Source organism: Heteronotia binoei, chromosome 12, assembly GCF_032191835.1.
Source record: "Heteronotia binoei isolate CCM8104 ecotype False Entrance Well chromosome 12, APGP_CSIRO_Hbin_v1, whole genome shotgun sequence".
NCBI classification, from domain to species: Eukaryota; Metazoa; Chordata; class Lepidosauria; order Squamata; family Gekkonidae; genus Heteronotia; species Heteronotia binoei.
Window position 1 is genome coordinate 55,539,873 of NC_083234.1, and position 22,727 is coordinate 55,562,599.

Below are 22,727 nucleotides of genomic sequence, written 5' to 3' on the forward strand. Positions count from 1 at the left end.
TTCTGAACATTAAAACTGATATTGTGTTTTCTTACAGTATCTCACTGCTTAAAGGGAAAGTGGATTGGAGTAGATGGATTCCAGCCACCTTGAAAACAGGTGGGCAAGGGTTTGAGCTTGGAACACATAATTGTGTTGCAAGGATGTGTGACGAATTCCTTTTGGATGTCTGCATTCAATGGAGTGCTTTTCATAGAGAACAGCTGAATTTACTGCTTTGAAAAGGGACTGCCTCATAACCCATCCTCAAGATTCCTAGTTGTTTTTTTTTTAAGGAGTCATACAAGAGAAGGACATACTGCAGTCTCTCACCCAGCAGTCATACATATAGGTACTGACAGCAGACAAAGCAAGGGCAGAAAACCAGCTGATTCCCCACCCCAAATACCCAAGCCCCTGCTAGAAATAATGTTTAAGAACAAGACACACTGCCCTGCTGCTCCCTGTTCTCCTCTTTCTTTGCCCTCAGAAGTCAGTTCTGAGGATAGCTGCATGAGCCCCATTCCAGCCAGAGCGATTTGCCAGTCAGCAGCCAGTTTTTAATCTATTATATGCAGATGATTGCAGACTCTAGTCATGGGAAGCCTGCAAAAAAAAAAAGGATTTTTGCAACTAGAACAAATTAAGCCCATTTTCTTATTCAATGCAAAATTCAGATTCAGCTGGCAGAGACTTTTCTGATCGGCAAGCTCAAAGTTACGTATCAAGCAACAAACCACTGAGTGCATTTCAGTAATTGTGCGCGCTTTATTCCACTTCAAACATGATGCAGGGATCTGAGAGACCCAAGTTTGAATCCCCACTCTGCCATGGAAGCTTGCTGGGCGACCTTGGGCCAGTCACCTTAACCTACTTCACATGCAGGCTGCTCTTGGTTCCCAATGGAAAGAAAAAAGCAGTATATTAAGTAGCTAACACTGGTCTGCCCAAACTCCAGGGAACTCCACACTGGTACACATCTAGAACAAAGTTCTCAGTATACCCTGTTAGATACAGCTGTTCAGACAACTGACTCAGGAAAGCACCACATTCATGGAGGAGAGGTTGATCAGTGGCTCTCAGACACAATAGCTCAGCAGAACATTCCTCAGTTGCTGTGAGATTTGGGAGGAGGGGGAAGAGAGATGATGGCTACTCACTTTAAGTCCTGGGTCTCTTGAAGGCATCTGGCTGGCCACAGTGGGAAACAGGATCCTAAGTTGACCTTGCAGGGCCTGCTTTATACATCCCCTGAGCCATTCTTAAGGACAGGCAGTTGCACAGCTTCCTGGAGCGTCATCCAGTGCAAACCCAGGCAGCCTCACCAATCATGTGCTCCAACCCAGGGCCAGGATTCAAGATACTGATTCTGATGTATGAACAAGACCATGTGGAGTAAATAGTAATAAGAAGCTAATTTTTCAACCAAATAACCTAAACTCCAAACCAAGAAAAAGATGAAGCCTGCATAATTTGCTCATATTTGCATAATCTCTTATTTTGCATCATTTATGCTACTTTTTCTAGTCATGAAAAGGGCAAGGATGCCAATGCCCTAAAATCCCACCCCTAGAAAAATCTCAATGAGTTCTCTGGCTTCAGAGTTTTCAGAAACATTGTGGACACAGTGCTGAGCATCTTCTCTGCAGCTAAATATTTTTACAAAACAAAATCCCAAATCACCACAACTCTCAACTCTGTGCACACAACCCTTGAATTGCAGCTCACCCAGAAGGATGGGGCCACTTTTAAACCAAGACAGAACAGGGAAAGTGGGCCAAGGCTCCCCCACCCAAATGTACAAACCACACACAGACACAGTGGTACAACCGAGAGCTTTATAGGTTTGGAATGGAGCTCACCATTGGGGGGTTTGTTTTCTAACCAAACAAACAAACAAAAAGGAACAATACCAAGACACTCTTATGGAACTCAGTCAGGCTCATGTGTGAGTTTCTAGAGAAGGGGCTTGTGGAAACTGTTTCAAGGGACCCTGGCAGGCTTCTCCTCCCAGGATATGATGATGGTTCGAGATAGTCCCATGCACAGTCCTCACCCCCACCCCAACAAGCGCCTCATGTACCGGGAGACCAAGGATGGGTCAGTGAGAGAACGTTCCTGAGATGATCGGTTCATGCAAGTAAGACTCGTGGCAGCTGGACTGATATGCAAACTATCACAAGTGCGTTTCTCAAAGGGAAATAAATCTCTGAAGAGGCGACTGGATCCAAAGCAGCAGCTGGGGAATCAACTCAGCTTGGATATCACCCTGATTCCTCTGCAGGTGGGCTGGGAGGGAAGGGGGCGGAATGTTAAAAACAACCCAAGTCCAATCCACACACAACAAGGCAATGGGAGGCTTACGAACTGACAACCGGTCTTCCTTGGGACAGATTGGATAGGGCAGTTGGGGGAAGGGGGGGGGGAGTACAGCAACGCAAAGGAGGTGTGCAGAGGGTCACAGGAGCCACGCACTGGAACACAGAAAGGCAAGACAGGCAGGCAAACTGGTATCGGGAGCCGGCCAAAAACATGCACCAGTTCAGGGGGCCAGACTTCAAAAATGCTTCCGAAATCACGTGATGAGGCGTGCTCCGCTCTGGCAGGAGGGGACAATGTGCCACCTGATCAGATGCTCAGCGCCGCTAGCACAGAGGCAAGGACAAGCAGAACCATCCCCCTCCTCTTGCCGGTCTCCCCAGCTCTTTGCTTGGAGGCAGCTGACAGTGGAGGGGGCTATTTTCAAACCGCTCCTATTATGAAAAGAAAATCTTTCCAGCAACCCTCTGGGTTTCTGTTAACTCCGCTTCTGTGCTGAAGACAGTCCCTGAGAGGTACTTTTCCTGGGCTGGTTTCCAAGATACGCAAAATACAACACTGAAGGAAGGCATGGGGCAAATGGCTGGGGGGTGGGGCTTGCTCCTACATTTTTAACAGGCAACTTGGCCTTTCCTTCCCAAACTGCACAGCAGCTTACAAGCAGTGTCAGGGACACCAGGGGCTGTAGAAATCAGCAGGGTCCTCAGGACCCCTGCAGCAGCAGCAGGAAGGGGTAACTGGGCTGCAGTGCAATATGAATGACCTCCCTTCCCCCCCCTTTGCCTCCCCACCTTGCCGAAACCCTGCAGCTTTCAGAAATTCAACCACATTATTCCTTCAAGCTCTCAGCTGAGCCAGTCAATAACCGCTTCTCTGGTAAAAAAATAGCACAAATCCATAATTAGATGTGGTTCCTTTCAGAGGGTGAGAGCAATGCTCTGCCCCCATCCATCCACTCCATTCCTCTGGTGAGACAGGTGGTGAGCACGAGAGAGATCGGGATGGGGAGGGTGTACCCCCTGCTTCTCTCTTGGCCAAGCTTGACCCAGGGGGTCTCTCAGGAAGGAGGCTGCAAAGCAGGGACTCAGAAGCCTTGGATAGCCAACAAGCCGTTGCTTGGCCCGTCCCCTCCCCGAGCGCCTCCAGGGCTGAGCTTTGCTACCATGCCTCTTCCCAGGCAGAAGTCCTCTCCTCATCCTGCCAGCCTTCTGCATTTCCAGCAGCCTTCGTGGCAGAGAGGGCCACAGTCTCACCCATCCGCCCCTCCAGCAACCTACCACGAGGAGCATCTGCGGAATGTGGGCGCAGCAGCAGGACAGGGCTACAGCTCCTCATAGTCTCCGCCCCCGCGCAGCTTGCTGGCGCCTGCCCCACCCCCCAGAAAGGCCTCCAGTTCATCGATCCCGCTGTCCTTCTCCCTACTCCGCTTCTTCTTCTTCTTCCTCTCCTCCTTGCCCTCCTCCTTCTCTTTCTCCTTGACCTTCTTGTGCTTGCTTTTCTTCTTTGCTGCTGACTTCTCTTCTTCCTGCACAAGAGAAGAAGCAGGAGAGAGAGGATTCATTTTATAGGCTTGAAGCCTGCAAAAACGCCTGGAGGAGGAAGGAATCCCAAAGGGCCGGAAAGGTTCTATTTCAATATGTCAATAGCAGCAGTGCAGGGCAGCAGAGAGAAGCAGAAGATGCCTGGTGCACCACAGCTGGTACTGGGAGGACGGTTTGCCTACAGCTGACCGCAGGCCAGTCAATTACATTGAGCACATGCTGTGAGAAACTGAGCCAACAAGAAGCCCAGGGCACATTGTGGTGGTGAGAATTCTACTCACAGACAGCTCACCCTCCCCAACAAACAACATTATTACCATGTCTGCTGGGGGGGGAGGAGGGGCAGGGGCTCATCTGAGCCTTCTGCTATATGGAAAGAAATTTTTGGTTTCAAAAATGAAGACATTGGTTTATTCAGAACAAGTCTCTACTTTCTGGGGAAATTATTCCTTTTCCTCGCCTGCACTGTGCTTTAGGCTGGCTTAAATCAATCCTTACAGGTTGGTCTCAGAGGGCTGCTATTGGGAGACCAGCTGTCATCTATGCGGGGCCTACTACGTGGGCTTCCAATGCAGTCCTAACCTCCCACACCAATGTTATTCAAACTATGTTAAACCTGTCAGGGGAATCACTTGGAGTTTTGGAGGAGCCTTTCAATATGCTGATAACACACAGCTCTTTATTCCTATAGAGGTCCTGAGCAAGTGCTTTACTGCTGTGGTTGAATGGCTAAGGAAGAACAAGCTGAAACTGAAGCCTGACAAGACAGAATTAATGTTGGTTGGGAAAGATGAGGTCTTGAAAGACATTGTCCTTCTCGCTTTTGATGGGGGTCCAACTGACATTCACTGACTCTGCTAAAAACCTTACTGCTAGAGAAGCAAGTTAATGCAGCTACAAAAACAAAGAAAAGGCATTCTTCCAGCTTAGTTTAGTCCAAAAGATGGCCTCTTAACCTTGACTTGGCTGATCTGGCCTGATGGGTCCTTCTCTGGTTACCTCAGGGCTTGACTACTGCAATGCACTTTACTTTGGTCTGCCCTTCAAGACAATTCAAATTCCAGCTAGTACGGAATGCCACAGCCTAGTTACTATCAGGAGCTAACCAGGACATGCATCTCACACCCATTTTGCAGGCACTCCAATGGTTACCAATCAGTTACCAGGCCCAATTCAAGGCTCCAGTAATCACCTACAAAACCCTTAATGACCTTGGGCCCATACCACTGCAGGACCTGTCTCTCCCGCTATGCCCCATCTCAACAGCTTTACTCATGTGAGCTGAACCTTCTGAAAGTGCTACTCTGCAAATTCCCTCACATAATATTTCCTCTTTCTCTTCCCTGAAAGCCATTACAGCATCCCCCTTTTGCTGCTTCCTTTTCTCCTTCTCATCTACCAGCCAGCCTATCATTATCTGCACACACACCCATCACTTGGTCTGTAGCTTTTTTTTTTTTGTCCCCCTGGTGGCCTCTGTCTAGGAAAACTCCATGGGGTTACAGCTGCTAGGCTAGGCCCATGAAAAGGAACTATAGGAGACACCTCATTCTCTCCAGTATCCCACCCCCCACATCATTTTGTCCTTTCCTCTTCCTGGCAACACCAATATCCTTCTTTCCCTGCTTCTTTTTCATCCACTCACTCCAACAACCTACCTTTTATCTGCCCTCCCCCCATCTTCAGTTACATTTATTCACGCTGCTTTTCTCCACATTGGGGATCCAAAACCAATTACATCATTCTCTCCTCCTCCGTTTTATCCTTACTACAACCCTGGGAGAGTGTTAAGGAAACTGAGTGTGAGGGATCCAAGGTCACCTAATGAGCACCATGGCAGAATACGGGTTTGAACCTGGATTTCCCAGATCCTAGATTACACTAGCTTGGGGCGGCTGCTGTTGAATAGCAGAAGCAATCAGCCCTGGATAAGTCACGGAGATCATGGTATCAAGTATCATGGTGGTATCAAGTCATCCAGTGGTTGCTGCCAGGCCTGGCCCTGATGAGTCCTCTTTCAAAGGTCAAAGCAGCCTTGGAAAAGGACCTGCCCCCTCCTCCTGGCTTTTACTGACAGAAACCAAGGCTTGAAGGCTGGCAATGCTGTTGTGTTTGCCTAGCAACGGCCACAGAGGGAATTAATTTCTTAAAGGTACAGCTGCTTCTTCTATTATTCTGGGGGATTCAACTCTCATGCACCTTTAATTTTTATTAAGGTTTTCTGCACAAAAACCTAGTAGTTTACAGAAAGAGATTCTAATTTCACTTTCTTCACAATATGCAGGGGATTTTTGTGTGTATGCAGCTGCATTCATGCTCCACTTGGTATCTGAAGTGGTACAGGCTCAACACCTAATGCTCTCCACCCACACATACAGTTTAAAGTCCTTAATCAGTAACTAAGGACCATGTCATCCTACACAAACTATATTATCTCAGTACTCCTTACACCATGATAGACACATATCAGTTTCCCCTCTAACTGAAAATGGAGGGCCAAGATAGACAGTACAGCGTGACTAAGGCGACAATGAGATCTGGAAAAAGTGACTTCCTGGAACACCCAGCTGCTGTAATATGCCATGACTTTCCCAGGTTTCAATTTGCCTTCCGTGAGACCTCAGTACACTGAAGAACATTCCATGAAGGGTTCCAGGATCCCCCAATCATAACCCATGGTATGCTTACGAGGCTTGCTGGGACTTGCTAGCATCTGACATCACCCAACAACAAATGTTCCCCTGCAGCTACGTTCTAGGAGGTAATGTCTTGAAGGGAAGATCATTCACCAATACCAATGAGAAGTCCCCACCCCATCCCAAGAATCCCCTACATTACACCAAGCAAACATTTAAAAATACACCCTTAAATCATCACCAAGAAAAATGAATATCGCCCTGGAACCTCACACACAGGTTCCAGAGAAACTGCTTATCCTCCCAATAAACATGAAATGCAGAATGGCTTTTAACTGACCTTACTGTGATGGGTTCAACAGATTGTGGGACTTAAGAGACATAGGTTCAAGTTCCCACTCAACCAGGTAGACCTAGACAATTTGCTCTCTCAAGTTTAGGGCTCTTGTGAGTATAAAAGGGATAAGTCCCACATGAACATCCTTGAACGTGGGTCTTTTCAGGGGAACGTGTGGGTCTTTAATAAAGCTGCTGAGATGCATCAGCATAATCCAAGCAGGGCCGGCTCACCCACTAGGCAAACTAGGCGGTTGCCTAGGGCGCTGGGAGGGTGGGGACGGCAAATTGGGCTCCCCACCCCCTCCCGGTGCCCCTGGCAACCACCTAGTTTGCCTGCCTCCTCCCCCACTGGCCGCTACAACAGACCGCCACCCGTCCATCTGTTTCTCCCCCCCGCCGCAGCTCTGCGCCCCTGTGCCTCCCCGCTGCGCTCCTCCCTCTCGACCCTTCCCCATGCCACCTGGTTTTCAATGCCGAAACTGGCTCTACCGCCGCGTTCAGGCTCTCTAAAGCCCTCCTCCTCTCGCCTGATCACTGGGTCAGCAGGCAAAACCGCGCTGCAGGGCCAGACCACGCTCAGTCTGTCACGACCAGTGTTTTTAAAGGGCGCCTCGGCTGCCGTTGAATCCTCCCCTCCCCACTTCCTGGCTGGGAAAGGAGCCAGCGGCAGCTGAGGTGCCCTTTCAGGACACTGCTCGTGACAGACTGAGCACGGCCAGGCACCGCGGCATGGTTTTGCCCGGCAACCCAGTGATCAGGCAAGAGGAGGGGGGCTTTAGAGAAGCAGAATGCTGTGGTAGATCCGGTTCCGGCACTGAAATCCATGTGGCATGGGGAAGGGTCAGGAGGGAAGAGGCGGCGCATCGGGGAGGGGGGGGAGGCATGGAACCAAGGGGGGAGGCGCAGGGGGCATTTTTTTTGGGGGGACGCCAGGCAGCGAGTCTGCCTAGGGCGCCATAGGGTGTCTGGTCGCCCCTGAATCCAAGTGTCCTCATTTTGCTACACAGACCCTTCCACCTAACATTCAACCATCACCACAGCCCTTCTGACAAGGATAAAGAATGCAGGATTCTACAAATGCAATTATGGGGTACCACGTGGAGTGAGATACCTCTTTGCTGCTCTTCTTCTTCTTCTTCTTTTTGGAGGACTGCTTCTCCTTATCTGGGGGAGAAGAGGTGGAGAAACAACCTATGAATGCATTTGCAAGCAGCAATCACAGAGCCAGCACCACATACTACTGCAATGTTAACTGCATCCTAGGAAAGGCCAGGATGTCCCTTTATCTATTGACCCTGGGATGGAGGGGCAGGAATGGGCACAATCTCCTGTCAGGCTGCCAATACTCCAGTCTCAGTTGCTATCGCTACTCTGCATTCTCTAGCAGCAGGAGGAATTACCACCTTATAAAAAAAGGAACTAATGGCTACCAACATCATTACCTTAACAGCTGGAATTTTATTGCTGTGGACCAAAGGAGGGGGCGGCGGAGATTTCCTTTGCAAAGGAGTGCCAACACACCCAGCTGGAGGAAGAGGGGGGTGCTCTTAATGACTGCTGCAGTATTTTTGCAAGCTCCAATTTAACAGCTTAAATACAGCGATAGAAATAAACAGGAAACGTCAACGAAGATGGTCTGTTTTTAATTTAAGTGAACTTCCTTTGCCTAAGGACTAAAAAAGGGTTTTAAAGACAGAGTCAGCCAGACAAAAAGACAAGTTCTGTCAAGAAATCATTGCGTATCAACTGGAGGAAAAGCCCCACATAATGCTGAAGTTTGCACCATGCAGTTTAGGTATTATCTGTCCCAGTCTCACTTGCAAAGGCACTGCTGGCCAACAGACTTGCTTAGTAGGAGCGAGGCCCATCTCTATTCACCTTCCTCACTGCTTTCCTTGGGACCTGGTTCATCCAAGCCTAGGCCAAAGAGATCTGAATCGTTCTTTGGCTTGAAGGAGTGGATCACTGGTTTTGATGGCTGGGGGGTTTTTGACGTGGTATCTTCATCAGAGATGTCAGAGAGATCTTCTCGCACTGGGAACTCATCCTAGAGAGGGAAACATGGCGAAGACAGGCATGTCAAAGATGCTGCTCAGGACCCTGTGATCTGGACACACTGAGGCCATGGAGACAAGGATCAACCCTGCTCCACATGGAGTGGCATGGACAGTGGCAGGCACCAAGGGACAAGCAGCAGAATTACTGCTTTGGAATGACCCCTGCCACAGCCTTCTCAAAACAACCAGAATGACAACTAGATGCCTTGTGACTACTGGGTTCTTGGTTCCCTATTTGAAATCTATGCAAGTATTTTGAAGATGTTTTTATCTGGAAATTTTATGAACACAGCTTTGTTCCAGAAAAATGGGACCTGAGCCAGGAAATCCAGACCTACAAGACATTCGGAGGTCTACCTTCAAGTGTCAATCACTTTCAATGTAGTCTTCCTTATGCCACTGACAGATCTAAAAAGGGAACTGCATTTGATAGAAACCACCTCTCCGCAATGCCTGATGGGAGGAACCATCCACCGTTTGGCAGTCTTCAGACACAGCTACATTTATCCAACCGGTTAACCCACCTCCTCAGTGCGGGTCAGGGCATGACCCACTTTCCATGCCTTGTAATGCCCTCCCCTTCCTTTCGGGAAGGAAGCTCCTGCTGCTTCTGCACTACAAGCAAAGGGCTTTCACTGCCAAGAGGTGTCCTGCTGACACTCTGCAATGCAGCGCTTCTCAGCAGCTCCTGCTGTTCCTCATCTTGAGGCAGCAGGATCGCCTTGGTTCCAGAGAGAGATCGTCTGCCTTGCCAGTTCCAAAAACAGCAGGCACAAGCAGAAAAGACAAGATGGGCTGATGCTCAAGGAAGCCAAGCAAGGTGGCTCAGCCAAGGTAGGAAATGCAGTATCACTGAACAGCAGGATGAGTCCCACTCAAAAAGGTTTTGCCTTCTGCTCAGCTGGCATCAGCTTCATCTCAACCAAAGCCCTATTTTAGTGCTCTCATGACTGAGAAGTTCCCTCTGAAAACCTGCACAGAAGTGGTGCAGTTCATATTTGCATATATCATATGTTCATATTTGCATATTTCATATGTACATCTTCACCTGGGATACAAGACATGCCCACATTTTGCATTTAATGCACTAGAAAACAGCCAGGCTGCAGTACAAAGCTGTATGAGAGAGGTCAAAAGACAAGCTCAGACCTATTATTACAGGAAAGCCCCATACCCAAAACAACAGTTGCCTTTGGCAAGCAAGAAGGAATTGCCAGGTGTCAATCAGCAAAGCCTGAAGAAACTGGTACTGAAGGCAACTCAATACCAACAAGCATCCACTGGTCAGGAAAGAATGATTACTTTGTTGGATGGGTCCCACTCTGAGGGCACTGCAATGGTCCAAAAAGAATGAAAATGGTAAATCCCGTCAATTGTAGACATAATATGAACAAGCCCATTACTGGAGAAATTAAAGTCTCTGTTTAAATTGCTGGCCTTTGTGGCTCAAAGATATGTTGGAAAGTGTGTACCAGAGATTCTCAGAACCAAGAAGGCAGCTGAGTAAGACTTTTAATGGCAGGTCTGTGTTTCAGTGTGCTTGCCCTAACAAAATCAAAATTATGTTGATTTGGACTTTTTTAAAATTGCGGAATTTGGCAATTTAAACTTTGGATACTAAATATGTCTGTCCATCTTTTGCACACCCTATGTGAACTTCTGTGGGCTTACCACTCTATTCTTCTGGCCATCTGATTCCTCACTTTCAAAGTCCGGATCATCCATGACAAATGAGAGCATCTGTGTAGCTATTGGTCCTTCTGGATCACTGTCTGACTCCTCTCGTTTGTCCCCTTTTGGCTTAGAAGCAGAGGGTTTAGCCATGGGGGTGGCCTTCTGGGGACGGGATGGCGTGGCTGATGCAGAAGAGGCAGCCTCCGTGACAACTGCAGCAGTAGGAAGCTTGGTGCTGCCATTTTGCTCAAGCCCAGGCTGAGCAGGTAAGCTGATGGGAGACTTCAGGTCTGCTGTTTTGGGAGATGTTACTGGCTTTGAGGGTTTCAAGGGCTTTCTGGAAGACCTGAAAAAAGAGGAAAATACACACAAACTTAAAGACTCCTTTCCCTGGTTTTCCACTTCCTGTGCCTTGTTTAAGAATAAAAGTATAGGGATGTACACCTGGTGTGATTATGCATGGGCTTAGAAGCAATGTTCCCTCTAAGCTGCAGAGTCTTGTGAGCAAAAATTCTACTTTGTGATATACTGGTATTAAAGCTGTGAGCTACATAAATTATTGTGCTCTGGGGCCATTTTTCCAGAGCTAACACAAAAATGCGTGAGCTGGAGGCTAAAAATCTGTGAGCTAGCTCATGCTAACTCAGCTTAGAGGGAACACTGCTTAGAAGCAGGTGTAAAATTCTAGTTCCTGAAATCTCAATTTTTGCTTTAAAGAACGAAAGTTACTAACCCTTAGAACTGACAGTTTCTAGAATATGTGTGCATTTGCACACTTCACACCCCTCCCAGAATTAAGCATACTTGCATAATTTATACAGGACACAGAAAGCCACTTTTCTTCACCCAGAATCTGGATTGCCCAGGCACAGTATTTAAACATTTTTGTTGGTATGAAGACAAATAGCCCTGTGCAAACCACAGACACAAACTCTGCAAACCTGGGATCATACAATTAAGCAGAGCAAGTGAGAAAGATACAGGGCAGTGGGAGCCTGAGACAAGGCCTCTGCAGGCAGCCTGAAAGGCCAGTTTATACAAAGAGATGTATATAGTTCATACCAAAAGCAAAGGCTTTCCTGACAGGACTTTGCCCATGCAGTGGTATGATCTGGCAAAAACTTCACCACTATTCTGCCAATGGAACAAATTGACTCGAGTGTTACTGAATCAGATCTGTACTTTCAAGAGGAAACATATCAACAGGAATGGAAATGTCAGCTGTGAAGAGAAGATGTATGGAACCAGCAGCAGTCACAACATAACAGGCAAAGAATTGACTGGTCTGTCCCATAATCAAACTTGTATTGGCCCTAACTGCCTATCCCAAAGGAAAGGACAAGCCTACTGGACTTCAAGGCTCACTCTCCCCCACAATCCTCCTAAATTAGACTCTTGACTGCCTCATACCGTTTTGTCTCTCGTTCAGAGCTAATATCTTCATCAGCCATGATGGTGAATTTGGAGTGTTCTTCTTCCCCTTCCTCATCACTCGACAAGGCAACGTTTTTGCTTGGTACCTTCTCTGCTGCTGGCAAAGGCTTGCTGGGTATGCGATCATCTACATCCAGGTCATCTTGGAAGCCAGCTACCATTGGGTTACCTCCAGGGGCATCTCTGTCACTGTATGAAATGTGAAAGACATAACAGGCAGGATTGAAAACACCTCACCTGCCCTGCAAAATGAAAAGCAACAGCTTTATTGTGACCTAGGACAGCAGCTTTCAAAATCTCTTCCTTCCAGGAAGCTTTTCCACATCACCTAACCTATCCCATCGTGGTTAAGAAAGTTTAACTAAGGTTCAGCAGGCTGCCTACATTGGTAGAACATGGTCTGCCATCAGTTTGCAAACCAGAAAATATGATTTGAAGTTGGTTTGCAAAATGCACTTTGAACCAATGAAAGCTTGGCAGGACCTCAGAATGAACGAACCATAAAGACAGTAATTGCTCCTACCTCCTGCAGCACCAAGCATGAATGAATTAAACTGGGAGGGTAGGAAACAAAAGCGAACGAACAGCTCGAAACTTTGGGTTGCCAGCCGTAGGTTCAGAAGCTCAAAGCATGATTTGGGATCTGAACTACAGTTAGTGCAAAAGCATGGTTTGGCCAGATATTTAAATAGCACTAAATGCCTAAATATTTAGACCTGTGCATGCCACAGCTGACCTGAGTGAATACCCTAGCGAATGCACACATTGCTCCGCTGTGGCTGCACATTGCCGGGACAGATCAAGAAGCAGTGACCCAGAGTTTTTCCCCAAGGAGCTCACCTACCATTACTGATCTCATCAAGGAATGATGAGGGTTCTCCAGAAGACAGAACAAAAACCACTGAAACACAGGCTGTGTTATTGCTGCCATCTGCAACCACTTTATGCCCAAGGCAGAATTCAGCATGCCAGAGATTCCTGCTTCTTTTGGCTTTATATAAAAGATTTTGTGACTGCGAAAATGAGCTTGAAAAGGTCTGTTCAATGCTGTGGTTTACAAACTGGCCAGTATCCATGTCGAATGGATGATAAGGCTCACTGCTTCCCTCTCTAGCTTCTGCTTGGAAAAGCAAGCCCATGAAATAGGAGGAGGGGAGAATTAGCACAGCAACAAACAAGATCTGACAAGGCTAAATTAACACTCAATGGCCCACAGCATGCCAAACTACACAGACAAGAACACCTCAGAACATTCCAAATTGGTGACTATAATGGATTAGCATCACCTTCTGGTGCAGGTGTACAACCAGGAAAAGATGTGGGGAAGGAGGAATGTCCTGAACATACCCTGTTAACAATAAGTAGTCTTTGTGTTGTAATGGAAATTCATGTTTCTTGATAAGTCAAGCACCAAGCAATGGTACAGAGACAACACCCCCATCTCAGCGACAGCACTACACTCCCTCCCTTCATCACCAACTTCAAGTTTGTAATGGAATAGCTTTAGTACCCAACTGCGTTGCAGAGGACAGGATCTTGGCAACCATCTTGCCTTCAACAGCAAGAGACCCACAATAGCAGATGAGACTCCTCTGTTCAGATACAAGCAGGGCTACTGTCCAAAAAGGTCTGCAAGGGGAGGGGGGGAGAAATCTGACATCCATGATTCCACCCTCTGGCCACTTTTATTTAAAACATGTTTTAGTTCTACTGCTATTCTCAAAGACAGAACTATATCTTTAGAAACATCACATGATACAGTCCTTAGTGCACACCATACTGCAAATTGAGGCATACTTGAATGTTCCCACACATTTTAAAAAACAACACCCTGCATTTAGAAGAGTAGTACATCATGGTGACTAGGCAGCTCCTCAATACGCTAGTTATCCATGTGAAGGGAGTTACTGATGTCAGGAAGGTACTCATACACCACTGCCTAGGTGGTTTCTTTGTGATTGTTCTAAAAGTGCAAGTTAGGTCTGAAGAGTTCAAGTGAGGAGGGAACCCTTAATGCATGTTAGTATTTTATTGATTTGTGTCCTACAAACTCTCTGCCTCCCAGTATGAGGTTGATTACTATGAAAACTATCCACAATAAAAATAACAGCTTCCTACAAGCATAAGAAGCACAAAAGTCAAAGTGTGATACAACCAACCACCAAATGGTCAAACAAACAAGGCAATGCAAAACCTTTACAGAATATGTGACTGGTAGGTAGGGGTATGGGAGTTCAGACTGACCTGAAAATGGACTGTTTCATCCCTTCCAAAAGGGTGCTAGTACAAAGAGCAGGTACCTGCACAACCCAAGAACCACCACTTCAAACAAAATCAACCAGGAGCACATGACAGAACACCAGGGACTTGTCTGGGACAGGAAGGAAGGGTTGCTCTAGCACTTGTGGTAGGGCACAACAGAGCTGTCTATCTACATTCAAGCATGGTGGGTTGCAAGTTGTGCAGGTCTGCACAGAATGTAAAGTGGACCACTCCTTCTCCAGAAAGCAGAGAATTTCCAGTTATAATCATGCAACTTCCCTGAAAATCATCCTTCCTTGTAAGGAACAAGTAGGAAATATATGTTCTCAAGAAGACTACAAAAAGGTGCCCCGAGTCCCATGCAACAAACTATGCCCTCCAACTCTGCATTTCCTCACCTATCGCTATCAGTGCGCAGCTTAGGCTGAAGTTTCCCCTTGTCTTTCTGTGGGATGGGGTCATCCAGGAAGCTGCGGTCCAGGCTGTCTTCAGGGACAAAGTCTTCCACGCTCTGCACGTTCAAAGGAACCTCAGGAGCAGGAGTAGCAGCTGCAGGATCTGGAGCAGGGACAAAAGAGGCACTCCTTTTCCCATGACAGTTATGACGCCCTTTCCCCAAGGAGCCAGGGCAACAGGCATGGCTCTTTAACTTGGACAACCCTGACAGGTTAAGTTACACTGATACAGCATCAAGGTCCCCCAGTGAGCTTAATGGCTGAGTGGGGATTTGAGCTGGTCTCAAAAGAGGTGGCATGTGAATCTTCTGAATAAATAAATAATAACAATAAACCCAGGCCTCAAAAGTCCTACTCTGACACTTCAGCCATTTTACCACATTGGCTTCAGTGCTGTACAGAGAAAAACTTTGACTAGAAAAAGACAGCCCTTCCTTCCACTTGTATCTCAAGCCTGGAGAGCTGTGCCTACATGCCCCGCAGCAGCTCCTAGAGGACTGTGTGCACATGGCAATTTTGGAGCCACAAGGAACATGGGAACTAGAATCTCTCTTAAAAGCAATTTTCAAGCCCTAATGACACAACTGAAAGTAGAGAAGCAATGGCTATTGAAATCTCAGAAGCTCTAAGGCAGGGGTGTCAAACATGCAGCCCGGAAGCCAAATCAGGCCCCCGGAGGGTTCCTATCAGGCCCCTGAGCAACTGGCTGTCATCTGCTTCTTTCTCCCTCTCTCTTGCTTCCTTCTGAATCACAGCTTGCTTTGTCAGGCTTGCTCAATAGCACAGGAACTACAGAGCAAAACCTGTATTTTCTCCATTGCCTGAGGCTCCTCCCTTGGGGAGGAAGGGGGGAGGAAGAGCTTGCTTTGCCAGGCACAGCAGAGCTACTGGGCCAAGCCTCTCTTCCTTCTCTTGGCTGAGGCTCCTCCCCCTCCTGGTTCCTTGGGGAAGGAAGGAAAGAGCCAGAGCTTCCTTTGCCCAGTTTCCTGGGCTCCATGGGAGAAATACAAAGCAAGCACCTTTAAGACTGAGTGCTAATTTTTTAAGGAGGTTTTAAGGTTTTTTTAAAAAAAATCTTTGTGTTTGTCTGTGTCCTTTATAAAGTTTATATCTCTGCTACCTAATCATAAATAGGTACACACATGGCCCGGCCCAACCTGACATGGCTCAGCATGACAAAGTCTCATTTATGTCAGATTTGGCCCTCATAAGAAATGAGTTTGACACCCCTTCGCTAAGGAATGGTTTTCCAACTTTTCAGGCAGGGCCCCATTTCCCTTGCGCTCCAACATGCCTGGAAGAAGAACTAGGTGAAACATTTGCAAGGCATAAGATAGGTTGTAGAAGTCAGCTCTTCTTGGGACAGAGCACACACAACCCTGCCTGTATATCCTAGCTCAAAGGTACTGTGTATCCAGAAATTACCTAAAGAGAAGGCAGGTAGAATTAGATTATTCTGTCCTTAAGACAAACTCACATTTTTGGGACTCCAAGCACACCTTCTCATTCCTGTCTTCCAGCTAGATCAGGGGTCCCCAACCCCTGGGCTGGTACTGGTCCATGGCCCGTCAGCAACCGGGCCGCCAGCCTCCCCACCCACACCCTGGCGGTACCTCCTCCTCTCCCTCCGTCCTTACGATGTTAAGCCGGGGAAAGTGCCTTCCGGGCTCTTTAAAAGCTCTCTCTCACACACACACACACACACCACGGCAGCAGCGGGTTGCTTGCTGCTGCGGTTTCCCCTGCGGATCAGCTATGTGGGAGCTTTTAAAGAACCCAGAAGGCGCTTTCCCCGGCTTAACATCATAAAAACGGAGGGAGGAGGAGGCGCCACGGGGGGCAGGGACCAGGCTGCGCAGGGGGGAGGCCAAATTCAGTTTCCCCATCCTGCCAGCCCTGGGGCTGCAGTGGGCGGGCTGCTGGTCTCTGGTGCCAAAAAGGTTGGGGATCACTGAGCTAGAGCATCAACAATGTAAGGTATATATGAATGGGAGAAGCCGGAACAGCCAGCTGAAACTTTCCCTCCAGTACATCAATTATGGAGCTGCAGCTCAAGGAAGGGTCTGGCAACAGCAGTCACTTGAGCCTCCAAATGCAACATCCAGGGTTCAGTCCAAGTTCAGCATGAAAAATTCAAATGCGACCATTTTGTACAAAGCACAGTTCCTCAGACCTGGAGGCCCACAGCAACTTCATGTGAAGACCCATCCACTTTTAAAGCAGGGGGCGCTTTTGTGACTGGCTTGTCCTCAGCCTTCCAAGCTCCCCTTCCTGTCAACAGCATATTGCTATGGGGTGCCCTTGCCCTCATGGTGATCTCTGAGGCCTCTCCCCACAACCCATTTTATTCCTGTGGTCTTCCTTTTTCATCACACTGCCTGTCCCCCTCCTATTTAGCAAGGCTGCCTCTAGATTCCCTGTCCCTCAGACTCCCTACTTATTTGGACTGCTTCCTTCTCAAATATCTGCTCTCAGACTCTGCCCAGCATTCCTAGCTCTTTCATCCTTTCTGCCAATATTACATGCCTCTGCCCTCATCGGTACAGACTTTCTGAACTGATGCCTCATTTGTCCCATAGAACCTACACTATCTGTAGGCATTCCCTCAAGCTCTTACAGTGACTTTTTACCTACTCAATCAATGGCAGTTGAGCTGGGCCTGGCAAAGAGCTTTCACTTTTCACTCTACTATGCTGTTCCTTGAAGCAAAGGAAGACATTGAAGCAAAAGAATGCAGCCTGCATTATGTGGAAGCAGAGAAGGGAATTGGAGTTGGAGAACATCTTGGCTACTGCACACTATCTCAGCTGCCTGTCTCTAGGGATAAGGCAGAAGCCCATGGTTCACATCCTGTACCTTCATAAGAGTCAGCCACAGTGAGGATCATCCCAAGCAATGTTTCCTCTAAGCTGAGTTAGTGAGAGCTAGCTTGCAGTTTTTTAACCTCCAGTTCACACATTTTTGTCTTAGCTCAGGAAGGATGGCCCCAGAGCAAAGTAATTTATGCAGTGGCTAAATCGTTCACTCACAACCTTAATGCCAGTAGCTCACAAGGTAGAATTTCTGCTCACGAGACTCCACAACTTAGAGGGAACTGATCCCAAGACTTGAATACAATTTGCAACTTTCTTTGTTTATGGATTTAATTTACACTGCGTGTTTTTCTATTGTTGTAAGTCACCTGAGGTCCCCTGAGGGGGAATGAGATATAATTTTTTATATAAATAGGTGCAGGAGGAAAGAAGGAAAGAAACTCTGGTACCTGCTGTCCTTACCTGGTGGAGGCGGGGGCGCTTCGGGAGCAGCTGTCCCAAAAAGCCGAGAGATGATGCTGCGCTTCTGTGGTGGGGCTGCAGGGGGAGGCACAGGGGCAGCTGTCGCTGTGGGTAGCTGGGTCTCTGGCAGAAGCACTGGCAACTGGGGTGTAAGTGATTCCAGGGGAGCAGCTGGGATGGCTGGGCTCTGCTGAGGGAGCGGAAGCGGCGGCTGGGGGGTGCTGGGGCTCGAACTCCCTGAAGTGTTGCCTGGTGGAACCACTGGTGACTGGGATCCTGAGGAAGGGCTCTGCCCATTGGTTGCCAGGGGGGAAGCGTGTCCTCGGCTGCGAGCCTCCATCATCTCAAGGAAGCTGTCAAAGTCCAAAGTAAAAATAAGAACCAAAACTCTTATTTTAACCCATCTGTTACAGTAATACTAGCCTATAGAACTTTTCATTACCTTGCCTGACCAAATGCATCTTTCTTGGTTATTTATCACCTGGAAGGAAGAAACAAACGCCCTTTTGTAATGCTTCCCTACCTGATCATCTGCAGGCTGCTTCACAGTCATTGCAAGAGAGCAGGTAAATGGAAGTCTGCAGGCCTGAGTAACAGCCACATCCTCTTTTCCCACGGGGCCTCTCTAAAGCCTGCGCAGCTATCCCAAACATTAATGCCACTAGGGGGAGCTCACACAGAAATCTCTCTAAATTCCCAGGACAAGCTTTTTTCAGATCCCTCAAAGAAATTTTTAAAATTGAGTTTACTGGCAGTTAAATTTCTTTAAATCTGTCCCCGTTTGCATGGACAAGACAATGAAAAGCTCTCTATTATGGGGTGCATTCACAGTTCTACAAAATTAACAGTGCAATCCAAAATAGTTATACCCTTCTAAGTCTTTTGAGCCAATGGGTTCAGAAGGGTGATAAGGATGGCATTTTTATGCTGCCATCCTAAATACACTTTTCTGGGAAGCAGGTCCCCACTCAATAAAATAGGACTTATTTCTTAGTAAACCTATGTAGGATTGCTTCCGAAAGCATTTATCTATATTTCATTAACATACCAAGCATATAATCCTGTATGCCAAATGCATTTTCTGTTGAAGTAATAAAATAACTTTTGGTTTGATGAGAAAGTCAATGTTGCATTTATTTCACTTCTCCCCCAAACTACCTTTTTTCTTAGAGGAAGAAATGTTTTTTTTCCTCCCATGGCTTCAAAATTTCCTGATTTTAAATCTCTACTTGTACCAGGAAATAAACATGCATTGCTTAAATGTGATGGCAGCAACATCTGAATGATAAACACCATCTTATCTGCACTCCTCCCCTCAGCTCCCTCAACAGCCAGACCCAAAACCTTGCAACACTTTCAAAGAATGCTCCAAGCAGAGCCACCCTAGACAAAAACATGGGTCAGCAGTCCTTCCCTGTTTCCAGAGAACCCTGGGAGCTCTTAAAAGTGTTGTGTGGGAGGGAAACAAGAGCTGGCTAAGTATCTCTAATGGGATGCTCAGCACTCTTTGCCGAAATATAATCCTCAGAAATTCTTGCGAGGTACCATGCTAGTTAACAGAGCTGAAAAAGTTTAGATAAGGCCCCAAGTGGCATGGCGTGGTGGTAGAGTAAGTTAGAGTTCTCCAAAGCAGAGCAGCCATTAAAAACAGCTCTCTATCCGGCACATGGATGGCTTGAAGAAGACATCCTCAGATTCCCGTCCTCTGAGAATGCAACAGAGCAGGCTGGTGGTGGCCTTAGCTTTTCATATAAGCACCTATTCTCAACTATCCCACTCCTGAAAGGTGAGGGGGAGGAAACTAAGATTTAATATCTATTGACTAATTTCTCCTGTTGCATTCTCCACGCCAGCAATCTAAAAATGCTGACAAACCCAGTTCCCTCACTGCTCATGCTGCTAACTCTAAGCTGTATTATTTTGCAGGGGGAGGGGGAAGGAGAACAGAGCAGGATAGAAGACCATACTGTAGAAATCCTGCTATGCTGGACTTCAAACCCTGCCACCGTATTAACAAATTCTGGAGGAGGAAGGCCAGCCAAGAGAACTCAACAGACATACATTTCGTAATTCTGGTCTTCAGTCTCCTGCTGCACGGAGAGCTCCTCCAGCGTCGCATCAATATCAAGCTGATTCGTCTCCAGCTGTCGCAGCAAGGTCTCTCGCTGAAGAGGGAGATGGAGACAAGAGCAGTTCAGATCAGGACAGGTCATCCATGTAACAGATCTCTCAACCGGGCCACCCGAATGATCCCGTGTCAGCACCCAGGTATCACTGCTCCCAGTAGAGGGCCATGAATTAAATAGCAGCCTCAGCCTAGGGGAAGGGAGCCAAGCAAAACAGAGAAATGTACACGACCCACAGGAGAAGCCGTATGAGACAGAACCTCAAGGCAGCAGCGACCTTACCTTGCCTGTGGGCAAGAACAACTGCATGGGATGGGATGATGGTTAGAGTATCTGACTAGCCTGATCAGGACTGGGAAGACTCAGTTTCAAATCCATACTCAACCATGAAGCTCCCTAGATGACAGTCAGTCTGACATTCTAGTCTCCTTGGTAACCGCAGGGCTGTTATGAGAACAAACTGGAGGACAGGAGAGCTACATATGCCACCCAAAGCTTCTTGAAGAAAGGACAAGATAAAAAGGACAGCAAATAAAACAGTAACATAACTTCACTCTCCAATTTGATCTGAACTGGGGCTTTTAGCTATCCAGGTAAAGGCACTAGAGGAACTTGTTCATATGAATGGTTTTGGAAAAATTCTTCTCCATCACTGAACACTGGACTCCACTCTTGCTGTACTGGATCACAACATGTTTTTGGAGCTCCCCTCAGTTTCAAAGGCAGACACATGTTGCACTATGTCTGCTGCTCAAAAGAAAAAGAGGCAGTCTCATCCAACTTGTGAACTTTTAAAATTTGAAGCATCAGTGCTTTCTGAAGAGAGCACAAATGAAATTCTTCCTGGTTACCACTCTTTTAACATTCACAGCCCATTACTGGGTTTTGGCTGATCTTTTGATGCATCTGTCAATCAGCTTGACGCACTTGTCTTATGCCTTTAAAATTGTGCAAACCTTCTAGGAGTGATTTCAAACCAATTAGTTTTAAAAGTAAGACCAATCCTGTGGGCTTATGGTACTAACTTCACTGTTCTCTGGACCTTGGCTGCAGTACAAAGATTCACAACCTCCTAGCTTAATGAAGTATGTAACATACACACCCTCTACTGGAACATAAAGACGATGCTGAACTTGTGCATTATTTATTCAGTGCACAACTTATTCTGCTAGGAAGCATCCTAAAATCTAGCCACTGGGGCTTTCAAGATTGTCTGGCACTATCTGTGCATTCTGAAACTGGAAAACAGAGGTGCCAAGCCCAGGCTCTATGCCACAATGCAAATGCTGCTGTGCTCAGTACACAGACTGTGAGCAGCCCCATTCTCAACCAAAGATTTGGCTCATGGCACTGTCCCATGAATAAGGGTCTTATCTGAAGCACAACCCTGCATGTTTCTGGTTGCTACTCTCTCACTTAGGCATGCTTACATGCTGCCTTACGCAAGAGTGTGCTGATGGAACTCAACTCAGTTTGCGCTGATGCTAAGCTGAAACTCATGGCAGCACACATACGTTTTCTTCCCACCTTCCTTCTGCTCCTCCCTTTGCTGTGCGTACTTCCGTCCAGTTTTAGATTGCAAACCCCACCCAGCAAGGAACTGCCTGCTTGTACTTTAATACAATGCCATGCACACAGATGACCAACAAATTGTAAGACCTGAGTTAGACAGGGATTGATAACTGAGAGGCCTCTCGTCACCTTTTCCAAAGAAAGCTGGCTACGTCAGCCACAGCATGTGTTTTGTCTTCCACTTTCACAATAAAACATGCATGAGCGTAACACAAAGACAAGAACATGCAACTTAAAACTGACACAACCACATCCAAGAACCTTAGAATAAGTCAATATCCAAACATAACACAGAAACCAGGTTCCACATAAACCAAGGCTGTGTGTGTACACCACAACTCCATGGGAACACTAAGGGCAGAGATGGGTAAAGAATTCAGCTCCCTGAAAATCCTGGCTTTCATTTTTTTTTTTTTCAGAAGGCAAGTTTCCAGCTCTCAAGACTGGTGTGAGCAATGCCTGCTGAAATCTCAAAGTCCAGTACTTCTGAGTACAGTTCCAAGCAGTTGCAAACAGGGCTTCTCATCCCTCCCATGATTGGCAAAATCATCACAAAAGGTTACAAAACTAGCCTAGGGCTCCGATTTTTTTTGCTATGGAGTGCACAGAATCCTAAACAAAACCAGGCACACTTGTTCTTTATTTTTAAAGATGTAGGTTTCTAGCCATAACTTCTACCAAGAAAAGCATGAAGTGCTCTGTAAAATATGCCTAACAAAAGTCAAAATAATAATATACTATAAATATTTTACACTGGTTTCATTGTCATGCCTTGACCCAAGGAATCCAAGGAACTGTAGTTTGCCAAAGGTGCTAAGAATTCGGTTAGTGTGTCCCAACTCCTAAACCTCTTCAGAGGAACATTTCTTCTAGGGTCCTTCAGAAAAGGAAGCATTAAATTCATACCACACAAAGGCTTCTCAGACATACTGGTCAAGAGTGGAGCTTATTATACAAAATTGGAGCCGCTGTTTTTTTTTTTTTTTTAAGTACATTATACCTTCCTAGCCCAGTCTCCTAGGCCAGGGCAGCAGTAGTTTGTGAGAACTGCCTTTCCT

At 46.9% G+C, this 22,727-nt stretch overlaps 1 protein-coding gene across 2 annotated transcripts in view; it reads right to left on the minus strand.

Moving 5' to 3' along the window:
• Positions 1-1,803: 1,803 nt before the first annotated feature.
• The window catches only part of RABL6 (RAB, member RAS oncogene family like 6), a 48,093-nt gene continuing 27,169 nt past the window's right edge, over positions 1,804-22,727 (minus strand). For both annotated transcript variants that reach the window (XM_060251692.1, XM_060251693.1), the window contains 8 exons: positions 20,033-20,136; positions 17,972-18,324; positions 14,640-14,799; positions 11,956-12,168; positions 10,543-10,891; positions 8,693-8,861; positions 7,926-7,978; positions 1,804-3,823 (listed from right to left, as the gene is read on the minus strand). In XM_060251692.1, coding sequence (XP_060107675.1) covers positions 3,620-3,823; positions 7,926-7,978; positions 8,693-8,861; positions 10,543-10,891; positions 11,956-12,168; positions 14,640-14,799; positions 17,972-18,324; positions 20,033-20,136 — 1,605 coding nt within the window. In that variant the 3' untranslated portion in view covers positions 1,804-3,619. The remainder of the gene's footprint in view (positions 3,824-7,925; positions 7,979-8,692; positions 8,862-10,542; positions 10,892-11,955; positions 12,169-14,639; positions 14,800-17,971; positions 18,325-20,032; positions 20,137-22,727) is intronic.